The 17460-nt window shown below is 44.2% G+C and overlaps 1 protein-coding gene across 1 annotated transcript in view; it reads right to left on the bottom strand.

The window, feature by feature from the left end:
* Nucleotides 1–17460, bottom strand: part of LOC149361145 (uncharacterized) — a 157956-nt gene that overhangs the window by 15017 nt on the left and 125479 nt on the right. Inside the window, exons 34-37 of the mRNA XM_089572591.1 lie at nucleotides 13295–13458; nucleotides 9718–9796; nucleotides 6662–6707; nucleotides 2639–2715 (exon numbers count right to left, since the gene is read on the bottom strand). Of these exons, the coding sequence (XP_089428717.1) occupies nucleotides 2639–2715; nucleotides 6662–6707; nucleotides 9718–9796; nucleotides 13295–13458 (366 nt within the window). The remainder of the gene's footprint in view (nucleotides 1–2638; nucleotides 2716–6661; nucleotides 6708–9717; nucleotides 9797–13294; nucleotides 13459–17460) is intronic.

The raw sequence follows: 17460 nt of genomic DNA, 5'->3' as shown, positions 1-17460 counted from the left end.
TCAATATTAACCCTCTCTTCCACTCTTCCTGATCTAAAAACTAATCCAAAACAGTGACATTAAAATACTTATGCTTTGCATCTTCGATTTTCGCTGAAGTTAATGCAGACAGTCTTTTATACTTTTCCATTCCACAAGTCCATTAGTTTTTGAAGCCTTTCTGTAAGCTCGTTTCTTTTTGTTCAAAGATCTCTTCACTTCATGGGTAAACCATGACTGATTAATTCGAGTTTTAATTAATAATTTGCATACATCCTCAATTTCTTTGAGTTTATCGCGGAATATATTTCAGCTCTGGTCAGTAGTGCGCTGGGAAAAGTATGTTAGAAAATTTGTTGAAAAAGTCTCCAGTAACCGGTTCATTCTTTCAATATCAGCGCGTCGTAGTTGAAAATAATTTTTTTTTTATTTTAGTGTTATCAGGACGAGGAAGCAAAAGTGAGCAGCGTATGGGCTTATGGTCGCTTATTTACTCCAATACATTAACAGAAGCACAATCTGCGTGGCTTGTCACCACAGGGTACAAGATATGATTGCCGCACGTAGGCTATAGTGCGAGATTTGTGGTATAGTGCGAGATTATTATATTCTTGCTGTCTTCAAGGATCGCCTACCACCTCATATTTCAGTTCGAAGAGGACATCCGGGGCAGGGAGTTGCTCCCGTAGGCCGTATTATATGCGTGACAGGACTTCTTGCTAGCGCAGGATCTGCGTCATGCGTTTGTTGATTACGCGTTCAGTGACTTTGCTGACGAATGACAAAATGTAGATGAGCCGTAGCGTGTCAAGGGATGGTGGCTTCTATGGTTTGATATGAGCCTGACGGTTGCCTGCTGCCAAGAGAAGAAAAACGCATACAGGGGCAACAGAAAATGAGATGGGCAGATGAAAGTGGAAACTTTGATGTAATAGATTAGGCGCGGTGGTCTCTGCACCTTGAAAATTTAATATTATCGTGATGGAACTCATATTTTCAGTCTAACTAACTGGGAGGAATGGTCCCATTTTGAAATCAACATGGTGGTGCATTCGCGGCCAGCGCTGGCTTAGCGGATAAAGATGACGAAAAACCCTTGTGGAATGATTCTGTGAAATTCTGGACGGAGTAAGTTTTCTTAAGTTATGCAGATAATTCATGAGTTACTTTAAGGCGAAACCCTTTCTGCACTCATGAGCGGCGTGGTCGAAAATTGTAGACAAAGGCTGTCTGAAAAAGTGTCCGTACGAACTGTCAATGATAACTCCTAGTCCCGCAATGGTCATGGGCTCGAGTCCCGCAAAAGGCGTAGGTTCAAGTTCCGTGAAGGTCGTGGGCTCGAGCATAAAAAGGGGGGAGCAAGAGAGGAATGAGAAATGCTTTCGCGTTTCCACTCTCAAGCCGACAAGCGCAATCCTGTAAATTATTGTTATTTGTACTACATGTATGTGGGCGTTCAGTATAAATTACTGCAGAGAAAAGTAGTTCTGAACATCGAGAAAGAGAGCCGTAATATTTCACCTGCGAAATACTGCGGGGGTATGCTCAGTACTGATAGGTTGCTCAAGGCAAAGCTAACAATAGATGAATGGAGTCTTGCTTTCTGCGCAGAGCGTAGCGGGGCTCATGTTGGCATTGATGGTCATATACCCGTGCAGTTTCGCCACATTGACAGGGAAGCATTATACTAATTGCACGGAGGTACGAAGTACGTCCGGAATTTTCGGCAAAAGGTTAAGGGTGGTTGTTCACGTTTAGGCGTTTCATAAATTCGAGGAAAACTTGAACCAGCTTTGTGAACCTGCGTTTCTTCTCGTGGACATGAACTGCACTTTCTAGCTGTCTCAAATATAAGCGTGAAAAGTATTGTTAGAAAGGCAGCAATGAGTAACAAGCCCTTGTTAGCACTGCGCTCCAGGGGTTACGCTGTAGTGACGCTGTAGTGACGCTGTAGTGACGCTGTAGTGACATGTACGCTAAAAGAACGTAATCCCCCAAAGTGGAGTAGCTTTCTAATAAGGGAGTATTTACTTTTCTTTATCCACCCAAGCACAGTCATACGGCTAGAAAGTGAAGCTAAACAGCTTCCACGGATGCTTCGTAATTGAAAAATTCATCCTGGTCCGGGAACCGCTTCACCTGGGCAGCGGCTCTACCAACTAACCTACCCGGGCGGCTATAGCATATCGTAGAGCGAGACCAAATTCACCAACTCGGAGTGGGAACAGTGTTCGCCCAATGTTTAGAGAAATCTCCCAAGGTGGAATAGCAATGTTCCCTTTGTAGCAGTAGGGTAGCGGTTTACATTACTTTGTAGAAAGCTTTCCTTTCTAGCCGTATCGCTACGGTTTCGAGGATGCTGATGAGTTATCAGTCCATTAATATAACCAGGTATGCTGTACAAAGCACACTCCATTGCTTCTTTACTCACTGTCTAATATGGTGATGACAAGCCGCGTTCTCTAGTATCACTTTTATTTATTCGTTTTGAGGAGTGGGTTGACGAGTTCCAGATGAAACATCAGAGGAGCGCCAAAGACCTCAAAATATGTGTTATATAAAACAAGAAATGCGCAAAGAATACTCGATGATATGCCGCTTTTTGAAATGAAAGAAACGACACATGACGCGGGCCGAAGTACATGCGAAGATTCTGTACCTGTATGAGATGGGCCTCTTCAAACTTCGCCACCACACGGGCCTTGCCCTCTGCAACGCCCTGAGACATTGGGTTTCCTGAAACAGGTTAATCGAGAAGAAAATGCATGAAATTTGAGAAAAATTCGTGCAAACTCAGAAGTAGGACGTTACTGCGGGCTAGCTGGTTCATTTCAATAAAATGTAGGACTGTTCCCTTTTATTGAAGCACAGGAGAGTAATTTCTTGCACACTTCATGATGCTTTGGAGACAGAACGATATACATTGCACTTGACAAAGGCACAGCTTCATCGAATGCAGCGGGATATCTTGGATATATCAACTACAGCACCTTTAAATATGCTGTCACCTCTGAATGGGGTGATGTAGCGCCCGTTTGAGGAAATAGCACGCCTTCGCGTACTATTACCTAAAATCCCATATTCATATCTAAACTTTACGAATCACTACGTGTTTTCTCGTCCAAATATGCGCGAAATTTAGAGTGAATGCGTTCAACTCCATAGGAAGAATTCTTCATTTGATATTTAACTTTTGGGGACAGGAACAAACTTGCCAATCCAATTTGCGACTGCCAATGGAAAGCGCTGCTAACGGGCTACTCCCCCCGACAACAGTCCGTGAGCAGTATCCCGGTGGTAGTTGGAACATGAGCATTTTGGCAAAGATTTGCCTGGTCAGAAGACGAAGTAGAGAGGAAAAACATAAAACAATGAAAAATTTTTAATAAGAGAACCAACATTGCGAGGCCATGTTCGTTCATTCTCTTCTGGGTCTGGGATGTACAGTCTTTCTTAATCCTGTGTTCAGCGTGGCTCTCAAAAAGGTCCATAAGCATGAGACCGTAGTCCTGACGGTTAAGGGCACCTCTCGCATTGCCCTTTTCTGTCGTCCAAATAAGCACCGTGCTTTTTAAGCGGACGTATTGAAGAAGCTTGAAAAAGCGCGTCTCTGGCTGTCATCCGGTCCAACCTGAAGAAGCTTCTCAGTCGGCGCCAAAATCGGTTCTTTCATGTGACTTTGATCCAAGTGTCACATTATTAGGCTATGTCGGCGAGGTGGTGTGATCAAAACGTGTCGGCAGTAGTTGTGGTGCTCTCGGAAGAGATAGGATGAAAGCAATGGTTCTAATCGATAAGGATGGTGTGAGGATGACGCCCAATAATTTGGTGTCAATAGCGTGATAAATCAATTAATTAGAGCCAAAAATGTCACAAACCCGTCGAACAAGTGTGGAAGTGGATATACTGAGTGGACGGGAAAGCAGCCGTGGACGGCAAAATAGTGGAAAAATTGGCAAAGGAGTGAAAATAAAGTTTGAAATGATCTGAAATGTATTTGATGAGTGATAATTATTCAACAAAAAGTTTGATTGACATAGATTAATTAACAAATTATGAGCAAAAACAATTTAATGGTTGAACAGCTTGGACGGGGACATAGTGGGTGGGCCGAGAAGCAGCGTTGGCGACCAGTTTGAAAACCAAACTGTGTGACTGGGGTGACGGGATGCAGTCAGAGTGAAGTTAATTAGGTGATTAATTAAGATGATTAACATGAATGGCTTTGAGATGGTGCTGACCGAAGGCCAGCTCACGTGCCCACTGACGAAGCAAAGAGGGGTAAAGAGTATCAAAGAGGAGCAAAGAGTGGAAACGAGTGCTGATGAGGCGTCAATGCTTTCTCATTCTGCCAATGCGGGTCACCGGCGTGACCTCTGATTGTTTTCTCTGTAATCGTTAGTAGTGTAATCGGATCGTTGGCTGGGCACCAAGGCACGGCGTCGTGATAGTTTCAGCTGGACCTTTCAGAGAGCGCAGTTTCGTCAAACATGCAGCATACATGCGTCCTTTCGATATAAAACCCCGCGCAGCGGTATATTTTACTACCCAGGGGAAGCCTAATACCATTTTAGGGCAGTGGGACATATGTGTTTTACTTGCTTAGCGTGCCAGCAAACGAAACACGCCTCGCCTTGGTAGTACTACTGAAGTATCAAAAAAAGCATTCAATGTGTTTTTACCTTTCGCTTTGTTTTACAAGCGCGGGTGTACAGTTCGACAAGTCGAAAAAGGAAAAACTGGGGAGCTTTTCAGCCATTTCAATCAGTCAACTGCTTCAGAGTATTTGAAGCAATTTTCAATCTAATCAAAAGTTTAAAAGACTGGGCGACGGATAAAAACCACGTTTGAGGTCTTTTTTGCGAAGCTATTGATACAACTGTGCACCCACCTTTTTCAACAAAGTCAGTGGTCTGAACGGCTTGAAAGTGATATCATTCAATTTTGGGGACATTCTGAATGCAATGTCATCATTTGTTTTCATGTGAGAAAAGCACTTATAAAGGGCTGAGCTTAGTATTGGACACAATATTCATACATGATCTATTACAAAAACTGGGATGGTTTTGATATACGTGCCGTTTATGTGAGGTAATTGGTGATCAACTTTAGATGCCTTTTTCGTGCAGTCGAACTCGTTCGTGTCCTGCTGTAGACGATGGAGCGAACCACTTCATATGTAATATGTTTCTTTGTTTCATGGGGGTTTAACGTCTCAAAGCGACTCAGGCTATGAAGGACATCGTAGTGAAGAGCTCCGGAAATTTCGACGATACCGGGTTCTTTACCGTGCGCTGACATCGCACAGTACACGGGCCTCTAGAATTTCGCCTTCGTCGAAGTTCGGCCGGCGCGGCCGGGATCGAACCAACGTCTTTCGGGTCAGCAGCCGAGCATCATAACCACTGAGCCACCGCGGCGGGTTCATAGTGAATATGAGTTAGATTATGGTGGGACAGTACTTTTGATAACATCCGCATAAGTGCTAAAAATTAGCACCAAAATGATTCACATGCTCATAAAATGGCGAAACATTTCCGCTTTTGTGATCAGTCGAGCAAATAGCTTATTCTTCTGTCTTTTCTGGCTCTTGCGCAGTGCCGCGTATTTTAAACAACCTTAAACTATTCAAATTTTTCCGCTTCACTATTCTGACTGTCTACAATGATGTAGTGGAACTTTAGTTGCAGCATCATCCGGGAGGCAAGGAGAACAAAGAGCATAATTCGGACTTTTGAAAAAAAATGTTGACCCAATAATAACTGCCTGCCTTCTGCCCACCGAGGCCCTAAGCTTTAAGCAGAGGAGGTGGAAAGGCGTATTGATCCTCTTCGTATGTTTGTTGCTGGAGCCAGTCATAGATAACCATTTCAGCTTAAATTGTCGAGCTGAAAATTTTTTAAGGTTACTTGCAGCAGCTGAGAACAAGGCACTCACGTTTACAGTTCCAAGTGCATCTGATTTTCATAGATGTGAAACTACTCGTACACACTGGACATTCGTTTTTACAGCTGCCACATGTACTGCGAAGCTTGGAAACATCAGAACTGAGCATCTCTTGAAGTTGAAACAAATTAAAAAATCATAGCATGTTTTAAAAGATACAGCACAAATAGAACAGGGTCTGAAGAACACTGGTTGTAAGAGGCGACGGGGGTAGAATGTTTCACGAAAAGAAGTGAAAAATCCGAGTCCATGAAGGAAAAATTGTATTAAACCCTTTGTATGCCCCTGTTGCTTTGAAATCTTTCCTCCAGGGCGTTCAATTTTCGACTAGACACCATGATGGTCAATATTTTGATCTGTACAAAGAGTCGTCTATCTGAATCAGTTTGTCAGTGTGGTGTCTTGAGGTGACTGGCGAATAAGTAACAGTGACTGCAAAAAGAATATTAATGGCTTTTACGTAGAGTAGAAGAAACAGTTCCTTCTGAAAGCGTGTTTCCGGAAGGAATAAAATTCGAACAAGAAATGTATGTTATTTGTCTATCGAAGTATCAAAACGTCCCCACAGTTGGAATATTTCAGTCCATTTTTAGCAGTGCTCGACAAGTGTTCACACTTCCCTGTTATACTTTACGCTGTTTTGTATAATAAAGTAATCAACAAGTGTAGCATGAATGGAAGTTGTGCAACGCCTAAAATCCTTTAACAATTATAAAGTGAGGAAAAATGCACTTGCCTTTGATTTCGAAGTATCCTTCAATGGGCCTTCTCAGTCTTTCAATCTGCAAGGACATGAGACAGCAGGGTGTCATGAGCAGTATGATGCCACAGCCAAATAAATGAAAATGATATATATTTTGCCCGCCGCGGTGGCTCAGTGCTTACGGCGCTCGGCTGCTGGCCCGAAAAACGCGGGTTGGATCCCGGCCGCGGCGGCTGAATTTCAATGGAGGCGAAATTCTAGAAGCCTGTGTACTGTGCGATGTCAGTGCACGTTAAAGAACCCAAGGTGGTCGAAATTTCCGTAGGAATTCACTACGGCGTCCCTCATAGCCTGAGTCGCATTGTTACATTAAAACCCCAATAAATCAAATCAGAAAATAATATATCCTGTTTATTATTTACATGCTTGCTGTTCTTCGCATTACAACGTAACACTCCTTAAAATTAGGAGTGTTCATGTTAGCTCGTGCATGCGCTTTGCATCTGCGCAGATACTATTCGTGCTTATACTGTTCTCATTTTCTCCCGGCACCGTTACATAACTGCCCTTTTTATAGAATACAATTTGACCTGAATAACGTTGGTTTGCCATGATGCTATTATAAACCCAACACCTGGAAATATTAGGACCCCGGATTAGGTGTGCTGGCACCTAAGTGATCGCCTAAGACTATAACGTCCGTCGCTTGTTACAACTGTATACACTGGGATGGCCCGGCTCATTGCAAAAAGATTACGTACGCTGATTTTTCGCAAACCAGAGCGTCACCTTACTATACTAAAAAGCTTACATTAACATACGGCTCAGTGGTAAGACTTCTCACAAAGCGTGACCGCTACGTTAGTTCTGACTTGATGAAGCTCTATAGGCATTTCGCGTATTTCTTTAACTGCACCGTTATTTCGTCTCTTTACCATCTGGCTTCATTTTGTTCCGAAGCAACAGTTCGTACACTCATTATTATCGTCCCTGCGCTGGCTATTTACTCGGAATTACATTTACTTCTGTACCATTTATATATGCCATTTGTCCGGAAAGCCTCTTTTGCTGCCACTAAACTTTGTAGACTGTTTTGTAAGTTTTGCTCCAGGAACACATTGCTACTTAGCTGCCCAGAAACATGATCGGCAGAAAATGCTAGCTTTTGGTACTGCATGGTTCTTTTGCAGAACTAAGGCGTGGATCATGCGTCCGAACTTTATCGCGTGCTTTATTTTGAGCGATTTATTTGTCTCGGAGCAAGAAGAGCGTACGTAATAATGGTTGAAAGAGAAGGTTAGTTAAATTAATGAAAAAGGCACCACATGTATGCTCGCATTCCTCCGTGTGCTCCATTCCTCCCTCGCGGTCTTATCCGACGTACTGGAGATCAAATCAAATCAAATCAAGTTTATTTCATATTTACGGTACATGGTTATGGGGTATATACATCAGGAGGCCCAAAAGTCGATCGAGACTGCAAATAGGGCTTCCTATGCCTACATGAACAGAATACATAAACCGGCGCATGCACAACAATCCGAGGTAAAAAAAAAGGACGGCAAATAAAGAGGCAAAAAGGAAAGAAGTGTACAGCAAATGAATGTTACATAGTGATTGCAAACACAAAAACGTTATTAAACATCTAAGGATTCAAACAAGTGGTGTTTTAACATTTTTTTGAATTTGTACAATGACATTTGGGTTTTCAGTGAAGGGAGCAAATTATTCCAAGTAGAGATGGCAAAGAACGATGTAGTTTGCTTTCCGTAATTAGTCCGTACTTTTGGCAACAATAAATTGTTCGACAAAGCGAAACGTGTGATGTTAATATTAGTAATTATATCTAGATGATTGTGCTTCGGGACGTTCCGCGTAGGTATTGCCCTCACTGCTGCCCTAACTGAAAAGTGGCCCCAATTTCGATAATTATATCTGCGTCCCGTGTGTTGAATCTGCAAATCCTGCAATACTGAGGCCGATACCCCCCCCCCCTCCCCCTTGCTGTGGGTTTACCCAGCGCTGAAGCCGACGAAAGTTGGGCACCTGGAGGTAGCGGATGTCTCACCGAAGAGTTTTTCGTGACATCCCGCTTGGCCGCAGGAACTACACCACCACTAACTCCTCGACTTCGTTATCACACACTCATTCCCCAAGAGCATGCAAAGCAAAAAGGAGCTGACATACTTTGGTATACGGTCCTAAAAATTAAGGAGGACACTCATTATTATTCATTATTTTTATTTAACAACACTGCTTCTCTAAGCCGAGAGCCTAGCAGACGGGCAAAGAGAAGCTCCTTCTTTTCGCGTACGTCCCACGCGTAACACGCAAAAGAGAGCGAGAAAAACGGTTCGATAAAATAGAAAAGCTAAGTTATACTTAAATTATAGATATATATTACATAGATTATGAACATAAATTATAAATGACACCTTGGGATTGCTTTTGCGCCTTGAAAGCGAAAGCATTGATTGTTGTCTTTTCTTTTTTATTTATTTTTTATTCGCCAATTTTATTCTTATATTTTTTCCTCTTTCTAATGGCACACGTGCTTATTAGCATGCAGTTCTAAGGAAACTCATATACTACGTTCGCCTTTGTTCGCGAAGAAGCAAAGCAGTTGTTTAGCCTACGGATTGGGTGCTCGCCTCGCTGTCTGAAAGTTCTGGCTTCAATTCCCCGCACCTTTGGAAGAAATTACATTTTCCGTTGATACCACGGTGACGTCATCAAGGATTTTTGGAACCACTGCTGCTGGCCAGCGCCGGCACTGCGCTTTGTTGACAATGAGCCTGTAATGCTCTCGAATTGAAATTGAATATTTATGTTGCCTGCAAATGCAGCGAAGGCACAGTAATAATGCCACAATGATAGAGACCCGTCAGCGCGTATTTGCATCCTTAATTTCAGTAGCAGTGAGAGAGAAAAGGGAACACATTTTCCGTGTTAGCTAACTAATAGAGCACGCGCGCAGTACGGTCGTCTAGCAGCCACCCTCAAATAGCCTTTGATAGTGGTCCTTTTTTACGTTTTTTTTCTTAAAAGCACAGGAAGCTCTTTATACGGGAAGCGAAGCTGGCACATACCGGCTTCGGAATTCCAACGGAGATACACGGGTAGGTATCTTTGTCAGCTTTTGCGTGAATCCCCTTGCGCCGCTGTGCCCTGGAACAATACACCAACAATCAGAAAAAGTGGCCACTTCTGCTGTAATCTAGCGTTTGAAGCAAGAAACGCATAAAAAAGCGCCCACTCCATTATAAATGTACCGGAATATGACAACAGGCACTCGCGACCATGCGATTGCAACGTGAAGAGTCTAATCGTTAATTATGCACAGGAGGATATTTTTTCACACATAAGAGACAGTTACCAAGAGTGAACTGTTTTTATGACTTTTTTTTTACATATGCGGGTCTACCTTAAACCTCGCCGAGCAAACTCCTGACACAAGCGCTGATAATTAAATATGTGCATTATATCTTGTTATGGATAGATGAGCAAGCGTAAAATCTCCTCGTAGAAAGGTATGTGGAAGGAAAAACCAGCGATAAGACGCAGATACTGTAGAGACACACAAGACGACGCTCCTGAACTACGCTCCTGTCGTCCTACATCTCCATTCTGAACTACGCTCCTGTCGTCCTACATCTCCGCCTGGGCTTGTTCTCTTTCCGCTGGTCACATTCCTTCAAAGATGTACCAACTCCTCCAAATCTGTACTCTATTGCAAAAAGTTATGTAAGCATAAAATTCATTGCAGCAAAGGCGTAACATCTTTCTAAATTGTGCTTATAGACAGTGGTAGCTGCAGTATCACTAAGCATCTTCGAGGTTCCTTGGCAGGATACTGGTCCAGTTTCAATTTCCCCGCTTTTGTTCCTCAAACCTGTTAACGCACTTGGTCTCCCTAGATCTTTTGCGGCTGGAAGAGAATTGGCCATCACCCGCTGTTCATCTTCCAGCTTAATAGTGCGCTCATCGTTCCTTGCCCCGTTTGGTGCTTTACGTGCCGCCAAGTTCGGCCAGCTCTGTATTTCTCGCCGGCCAGCGCACACAGCCTCCCTCGCTGTTACGTTGCTCTCCGGCGACCACATTCGCCCTCTTTTATTCATTCGTCCTTTAAGACATGCTCAGCTGTTTGGCCCCCTTCTAACCTTGATACGGGGCGACGTCAATGTGTTTTGCAGGCAATATCGAGCCTTGCCATCTCTTCACTTCGTCTCCGTGGCGCAGCTGCAACACTGGCGGCGAGTATTTTGAAGCGCCGAACGACGCATTTCATGATGAGGAAGAAATCGATTATAAATGCTTGGGGTTGGGTACACCACATGTGCTTTCACGCATCAAAACTAGCGTATTCGATGTAGCTATCCGTTAGTGACTGGTAGCGGATATAGGCTCTAGAAGAGAAGCGGAAGTCATTGCGGTGTTAGCTGCATGTGCAAAAGCGTCGGGAAACACCTCAGGGTACTCGAGTCGGTTCAAATCGCATTGGAAGCGCTGTGATGCAAGAGTATTAAGTGTTAAATGTTTCTAAGACACTTTGCTAGACATCTCAGTCTTTTAGAATGCAGGCGATGTACTATGCTAGCATAGGCGCATAACAGTTTACCATACGCCGTCTGCGCATGCGTACCAGCCCCTCATGCGTATGTGTGTAAGTGCCTGCGCGCGCCCGCGCGCGCAGCCCTTCTCTGCACTATTTCAGGCGCCCTTCAAATGGGCCGCCTCTGCACCATTTCAAATCGTGCCGCCTACTACACCATTTCACAGTTCACATTTTGCAATGTGATCGGTCTTTAGCGCTGCACAAATTGAAAGTCTTTTTAAGTCCTGTTTCAAATTAGGACGTAGTAATTTTTTTCGAAAAAAACTGAAGGGTGTCCACAGAAACATTATCTAGAGAATTTGCAGCGAGACACGAGTGAGACTACGCTTCAAAGCTTTTCAACACTGGCATGCAGTACTGACTGGAGTGACTCATCATCGGCTAGTCATATCGTTTGCCCTGTGCATGTGGCAGCCTATAGCTGACCAACCGTTGCCAAAGGCGTCAGGAGAGTGTTGAACTCTTTTAGGAGTCGAAATCGTGACTACCGCAAGCAGTGCTAAACAACGGCGCTATGATTATGTGCATCTCGATTGTACCGGTAACAGCGGTACCGTTGGACATCACCTCCAGGATTGATTTTGCCGCCACATGACGGTCCTTGTCAAGGAAAGCTAGCCATGCAGACGCTCGCAGTGCACACTGCGATTGGTAAGTGAACAGCGGCGCGCTTGCATTGTTCTGGATTTGCTTCATCAATATGCATTTCACTCTAGCCACGTTTTTGTCCAGTAGTGGCCGGGCTATTGAAATACCCGTAGTGGTTACATCTTCATAGTCTCTTGGGACAGCAGGAGGTCCCTCACCGGCTGCTAATTCCTGTACCTAAGGCGGAGGCCGCTTCACGCTGTATTCCACTATTCCCTTATTCTAAACGGCTGGACCGCGTTTTCTATCCAGAGGCGATACACTGACACTGTATGACTCGGTCAAAGCGGCAGCTGGAAGATCAACAAACTGTAGTGTGAGGTCTAAGAATGGCGTCTTCAGTACCACTGTTCAACAGTCGCATCAGTTTCTTCCGTGGCGTCATTCGAAAGGGCGCATGCCGTTCCATTGCTTGTCGGCGCTTTTCGCCACACACTCTTCCGCTGTGTGTGTGACCGACGAGCCACAAATCATCACGTCACATACGAGGATCCTAATGAATGAGCAGAACTCAGAGAGATTAACGAATAAAGAACGAAGAAATGGACGACGCTCGAGAAAAGAAGTACGCTAACGTCGACCTCATCAGTGAGTGACAGTATAACATTCTGGCTAAGCGATGTCATGGCCGCGATCTGCCACCTTTCTCTGGATTTTAATTTAACCTTCCCAAACACTTGGAGGTCTTCAAGTATGACGCCGTCATCTCAACTTTTCGAGAACCACAGAAGCTTCTATTTAAAATCTTTCCCCTTCGAATCCATGACGACCCACGAGTGGCTCTTGAGCAGCTGTGCACATCAAGTGGTGTCGTTCCTACCCGCACGGGCACAAACTGCAAGGGGCTTTCATTATCACTGAAATTAGTCACCTCTTCATTTCCTTTATTGTCCTACGTGCTTCATGATCATTGAGAGTGTCAGTATGCTTAGCTGCAGCGGTGCTACACAAGGCTCTTAAGGCAACATTAATAGGAAACCTGCAAGCGTGTTTACAGTTTTAATTGCAACCCTATATTTAATGCACAGCCGACGTGTTCGACTAATCGGTAACAGGAGCAATACACGGCCGCATGTAGTAGAGAGAAGGCGGTCGAAGACAGCTCAGAGAGAAGCTACACAAAAGCGCCTCGTGCTACTCCAGTCCCAGAGAGTAGCTGCGGGAAAGACATTTTCTTTCTTCAGCTGGACACTTTTTGTCCACAAAACTCGGCTCAGGAGGTGGCTATTTCTGGCGGAGGGTTTTCTTCGCGTCGGCTGTGTTGCAGTTTCGGGACGATTATTCGAATGACTGCGCTTTGAATTTAAGCTAAGATCATTTCACGGCACCGAATAGCGTGCGACGGGCCTCAGCGATAGCAATGCCAGTGATTGCCTTCTTTCAAGGAATAACAGAACTCTTACTTGAGCACCAGTTCGGGTGATCTTGTCCTCAGCAGGTGTCCAATCTCCTCGAACGTGAGGAAAAAGAGCAGCTCGGCGTCGGGCAGCCTGCCCTCGCGCACCATGCGCATGGAGAGCTGGTGGAACAGGAGCCGGAACTGGTGGATCACGCGCACCACGGCAGACTGCGAGGCACAGAAGTGGGGTGATGTAGCGCAGCAACACCTAGTGTAAGCACGGGGAAGTGCACTGGAAACACACTAAGCGCATGCGGAATTAACTGCTGCATTTTTAGTGCGAAAGTAGTACCCCATGAGGTCAAACCGGCTCACCGGTTTGTGTATTCGACTTTGAGGGGACCTTGGGCAAATTATAAATCAATAAACAGTAAATATGGCCGCGACTACAATTCGAACCCAAGGCGCGAACACATCAGCTTCGCTGGCAATTGTACGAAAGCGCGATGCTATTTTTTTACTCCCGTGTTTCGAAAAACAACGACAAAGCACAAAGCAATACAAAACACAACAAATATCGCAAAAGACGCCAAAAAACAAAGGCATTGAATTCTTTGAGCTGTGACAAAGGTTCCGTCGTTTATAGCCACTGAGGAACACTTGCTTGTGCATTAATCAGTTCAGTGACCTTGAACACGCTCTCCCGAAAGTACATGCGCGCAGGCGGCGCGTCTGGGTCGCAGTGATACCCAGCTATTCGTGAATGCCATATGCTGTTAAGGTCCATAAGTATGATAAGATCTAGAGGTATACGGCCCTGGCTATCAGCTGGCAAAACTTACATCCTATGCGAGCTCACCGGCCAATCTTTATTTAAAGTTCTTTGTAGGATATCCAAAAAATAAACACCCTCCCAGCAGTGAACAAAAGCTTGATCTATCGCAAATGTGATCTATCGCAAATGGCAAATGTGCGTTAATTATGATAAAACAGTGTTCATGCGTATAACCCAGAAAAAGAAGCCTCTTTTGTTTAACTATACTGCTAAAAACAAAGTTCTCTCTCAAGTGAATACTTACAAATACCTAGGTCTGCGGATCTGCAATAACCTCTCCTGGACAGAGCACGTTGACAACGTTACAGCTAATACCCTACGCAAACTATTTTTCCTCCGACGTGCTCTGAAGCTCGGCCCCCCCAGTGTACGTTCACTTTCGTATAACACTATCATTCGCCCTATGTTAGAATATGCCGTCATAATCTGGGATCCTTTCACTAAATCTAACATTGCTAAATTAGACAGAGTCCGAAAGAAAGCAGCACGGTTTATTTACAATTCATATAATCGCACATCTATCACTGCACTTCATAATCAAAGTGGTTTGCTTCCAGTCTCTCACAGAAATCGCATCTGTCGTCTAAAATTTTTATTTCAGTTAATCAAAGGTCAGTACAATATTGACACATCCAATATTATATCGTTCTCCTCAGGGTACAACACAAGACAACTCCATGATTTTACAGTAACACCATTAAACGCACGAATTAACACCTTTAAGTACTCCTTTTTCCCCAGAACGATTACAGACTGGAATAATCTAACTAATGATGCAGTAACCCAAACTTCACTAAAAAGGTTTGAAAGCCACCTTTAACTTTTTTATAATGTCCTACCGCTACATTTCTTTGTTTCGTTTGTACTTTTTGAAATTGTGTTCTTGATCTTAAATTGTTGATCAATTGTTCTTGTATTGTTTGCTTGTTCCTGAGGTCGTTTTTGTTGTTTCCAGAATTTATGTATTGTGTGCCCACCCTGCGAAGGTCTTGTAAAAGATCGCAGTATCAATAAATAAATAAATAAAAATAAAAATATCGTTTCCAGCTGTTTGCACATTTTTAATAGTTCAACTTCGATCGTAAAAAAAACATTTTGCACCTTGAAGTGACATCATGCTTAAAAGTGGCCGAGTGAAGATTAAAAAATAATGTTTCATACTAGCCAGTACATGCATTCTTTCAGCTCTATCTAATACAATACACTCTGGGCATTCAGAGTACACAGCCCTGCACATGGGCTCCGGGAGAAGTGTCACATAAATTCCTATGCAATGCTCTCAAACATTGCTCGATAAACCTTTTGAAAACCGTATGGTTAAAAATCTGATAGTGGTAACTATTTCTCTAAAAAAACAAGTGCGTCCTGTTTTCACCTGGATGCCTATTATAAAATCTGGCAGTTTCCAAGCCTCACCTGGCCCCGGGTACAGAGAAATTGATTTTTAATGTCCCTCAGAAACAAAAACCTACTCCCATTCTTTCGCGAAAGCAAGTGTTCCAGCCCAACTCCTACACTTTTCATTCTCCTCAGCCGATTTGTCCAACTACACCTCTCCCAATTCAATCGCCAAACAAAAACGGCAAAAATGCGATGCATCATCAGCACCTGCCAATGGAAGCAATGCAGTACTTGCAGTATATACCATATCTTGCTTATCAGGAAAGGGCTACATGCAGTTGCTGTGGCACAAAGGCACAGATATGCAGATTTCCATTTGTGTCATGTGTTTCGTTTGCCTGTTCGCGCAAAAAAGATCGGAATCACTATCAAACTCTGAGGGTGCGGCAAGATATGTTACCGGTGTTGTTACCCGTGAAATATTCGCTTCAGTATCCGGGATCGAAGGCTTCCGTGCCGTCACCCCAGACACTTTCCCCGGCTTACTAAACTCCTCGTGGCTTAACTGAATCTCTTTGCCACGTCAGGTGTAACACTCACACTCTCCATATCCACGAAAAACTTCGCGACATCGTCTTCGTATACGAGCAGCTTCACCTTTGACGCTTGCACACGAATTCCATGAATTAAACAACCTTGTAACATGTTCAAGCACAGCGTTGCTAAGTAGATGCAAAGCAGGCGAGGAAAGAGGGGCAGCTCTGCCGTACCGAACGCTGCACACTGTTAGGGGGGCGCCAACTGCTTATTTACAACTAACGTTGCAAACGCAGAGAGCCGAACCGACGTTGATATAGTCAAGAGTTCACATCAGTTCATGTGCAACGCAGTCGAAGGCTTTCTCGAGATCAATCTGGAGGACCACAACACGCGCACGTGTGGCGTACGCACACTCCAGAATACATCATGCCTTGTAAATATGGGCAATAAATAGATCGTCCCTTTATATCGCATGTTTGGCGTGTCCCCACTATCTTGTGAATCTCAGTCCATATCCTGGATGCGAGAACTTTCATATAGATCTAATCCGCATTAGTCACTGCAATCGGTCTGAAGGATGATACCTGTCTCAGTTTTTCAGATTAGTTGGTCTTTGGGTATGAGAACGGTATGTGATGACGCCTTCAATACAGGCAGGGCATTTATTTGATAAGCGTCATTCAATATTGACATTGGCATGCTAGTCATCTTAGAAACCTTGACGTCCTAGTCGAAATCAAGAAGAAGAAATGGGCTTGGGCAGGACATGCAGTGCAAAGGCAAGATAACCGATGGTCTTTAAGGGCAACAGACCAGATTCCAAGAGAAGGCAACCGTAGAACGGTGCGGCTGAAAGTTAGGTGGGCGGACGAGATTAAGAAGTCTGCTGTGGTACGGTGGCCGAAGCTGGCAAAAAAACAGAGCTAATTGGAGGGACATTAGAGGTGCCTTTGCCCTGCAGTGGGCGTATTCAGGCTGATGATGATAATGTCTGAACATTGCTGTTAGCAGTGGTGCTAAGTCCGTCTTGAAACTTTTATGAACGCAGCACTTAGACCGTGAGACCATGGCGAGTTGCCAGGGTTAAAATTATTTATGGCTCGCTCCAGTTCAACTTGACCAATTTCCCGTTCTAATCTCGCTATCTAATCTCACCGTCTGAACGTCACACCACCACCAAAAATGCTTTCTTAAACCTATCTAAGTATATATTCCGTCACGCGAAGAGCGCTTGGTGGCATAAACAGAAAGGTATGCGCGGTACTGTCATCGCCGGACTTAGTTCGATCGCCTTATTCTATTTCAGCAACATGGTTTCGCCGAGCCTGCGCCCTTCCCATTCCCAAGCGCGTTTTGCGGGCGCTTCACTGTTGCGAATTCCGCTCTCGCACGCACAAGAGCACCCCGATATCGATCTTCGGGTATCGCTTCAAGATTTTGTGTTATTTTTTCACATCTTTCACTGGAGCTTTCCACTCCTGTTCCAGTAACCTATCGAGCATTGACTTTAATTG

Source organism: Amblyomma mixtum, chromosome 2, assembly GCF_055824585.1.
Source record: "Amblyomma mixtum isolate Tamu chromosome 2, ASM5582458v1, whole genome shotgun sequence".
In the NCBI taxonomy this organism is placed as follows: domain Eukaryota; kingdom Metazoa; phylum Arthropoda; class Arachnida; order Ixodida; family Ixodidae; genus Amblyomma; species Amblyomma mixtum.
Note: the sequence above shows the minus strand (reverse complement) of the source record. Positions and strands in the feature narration are given on the sequence as shown.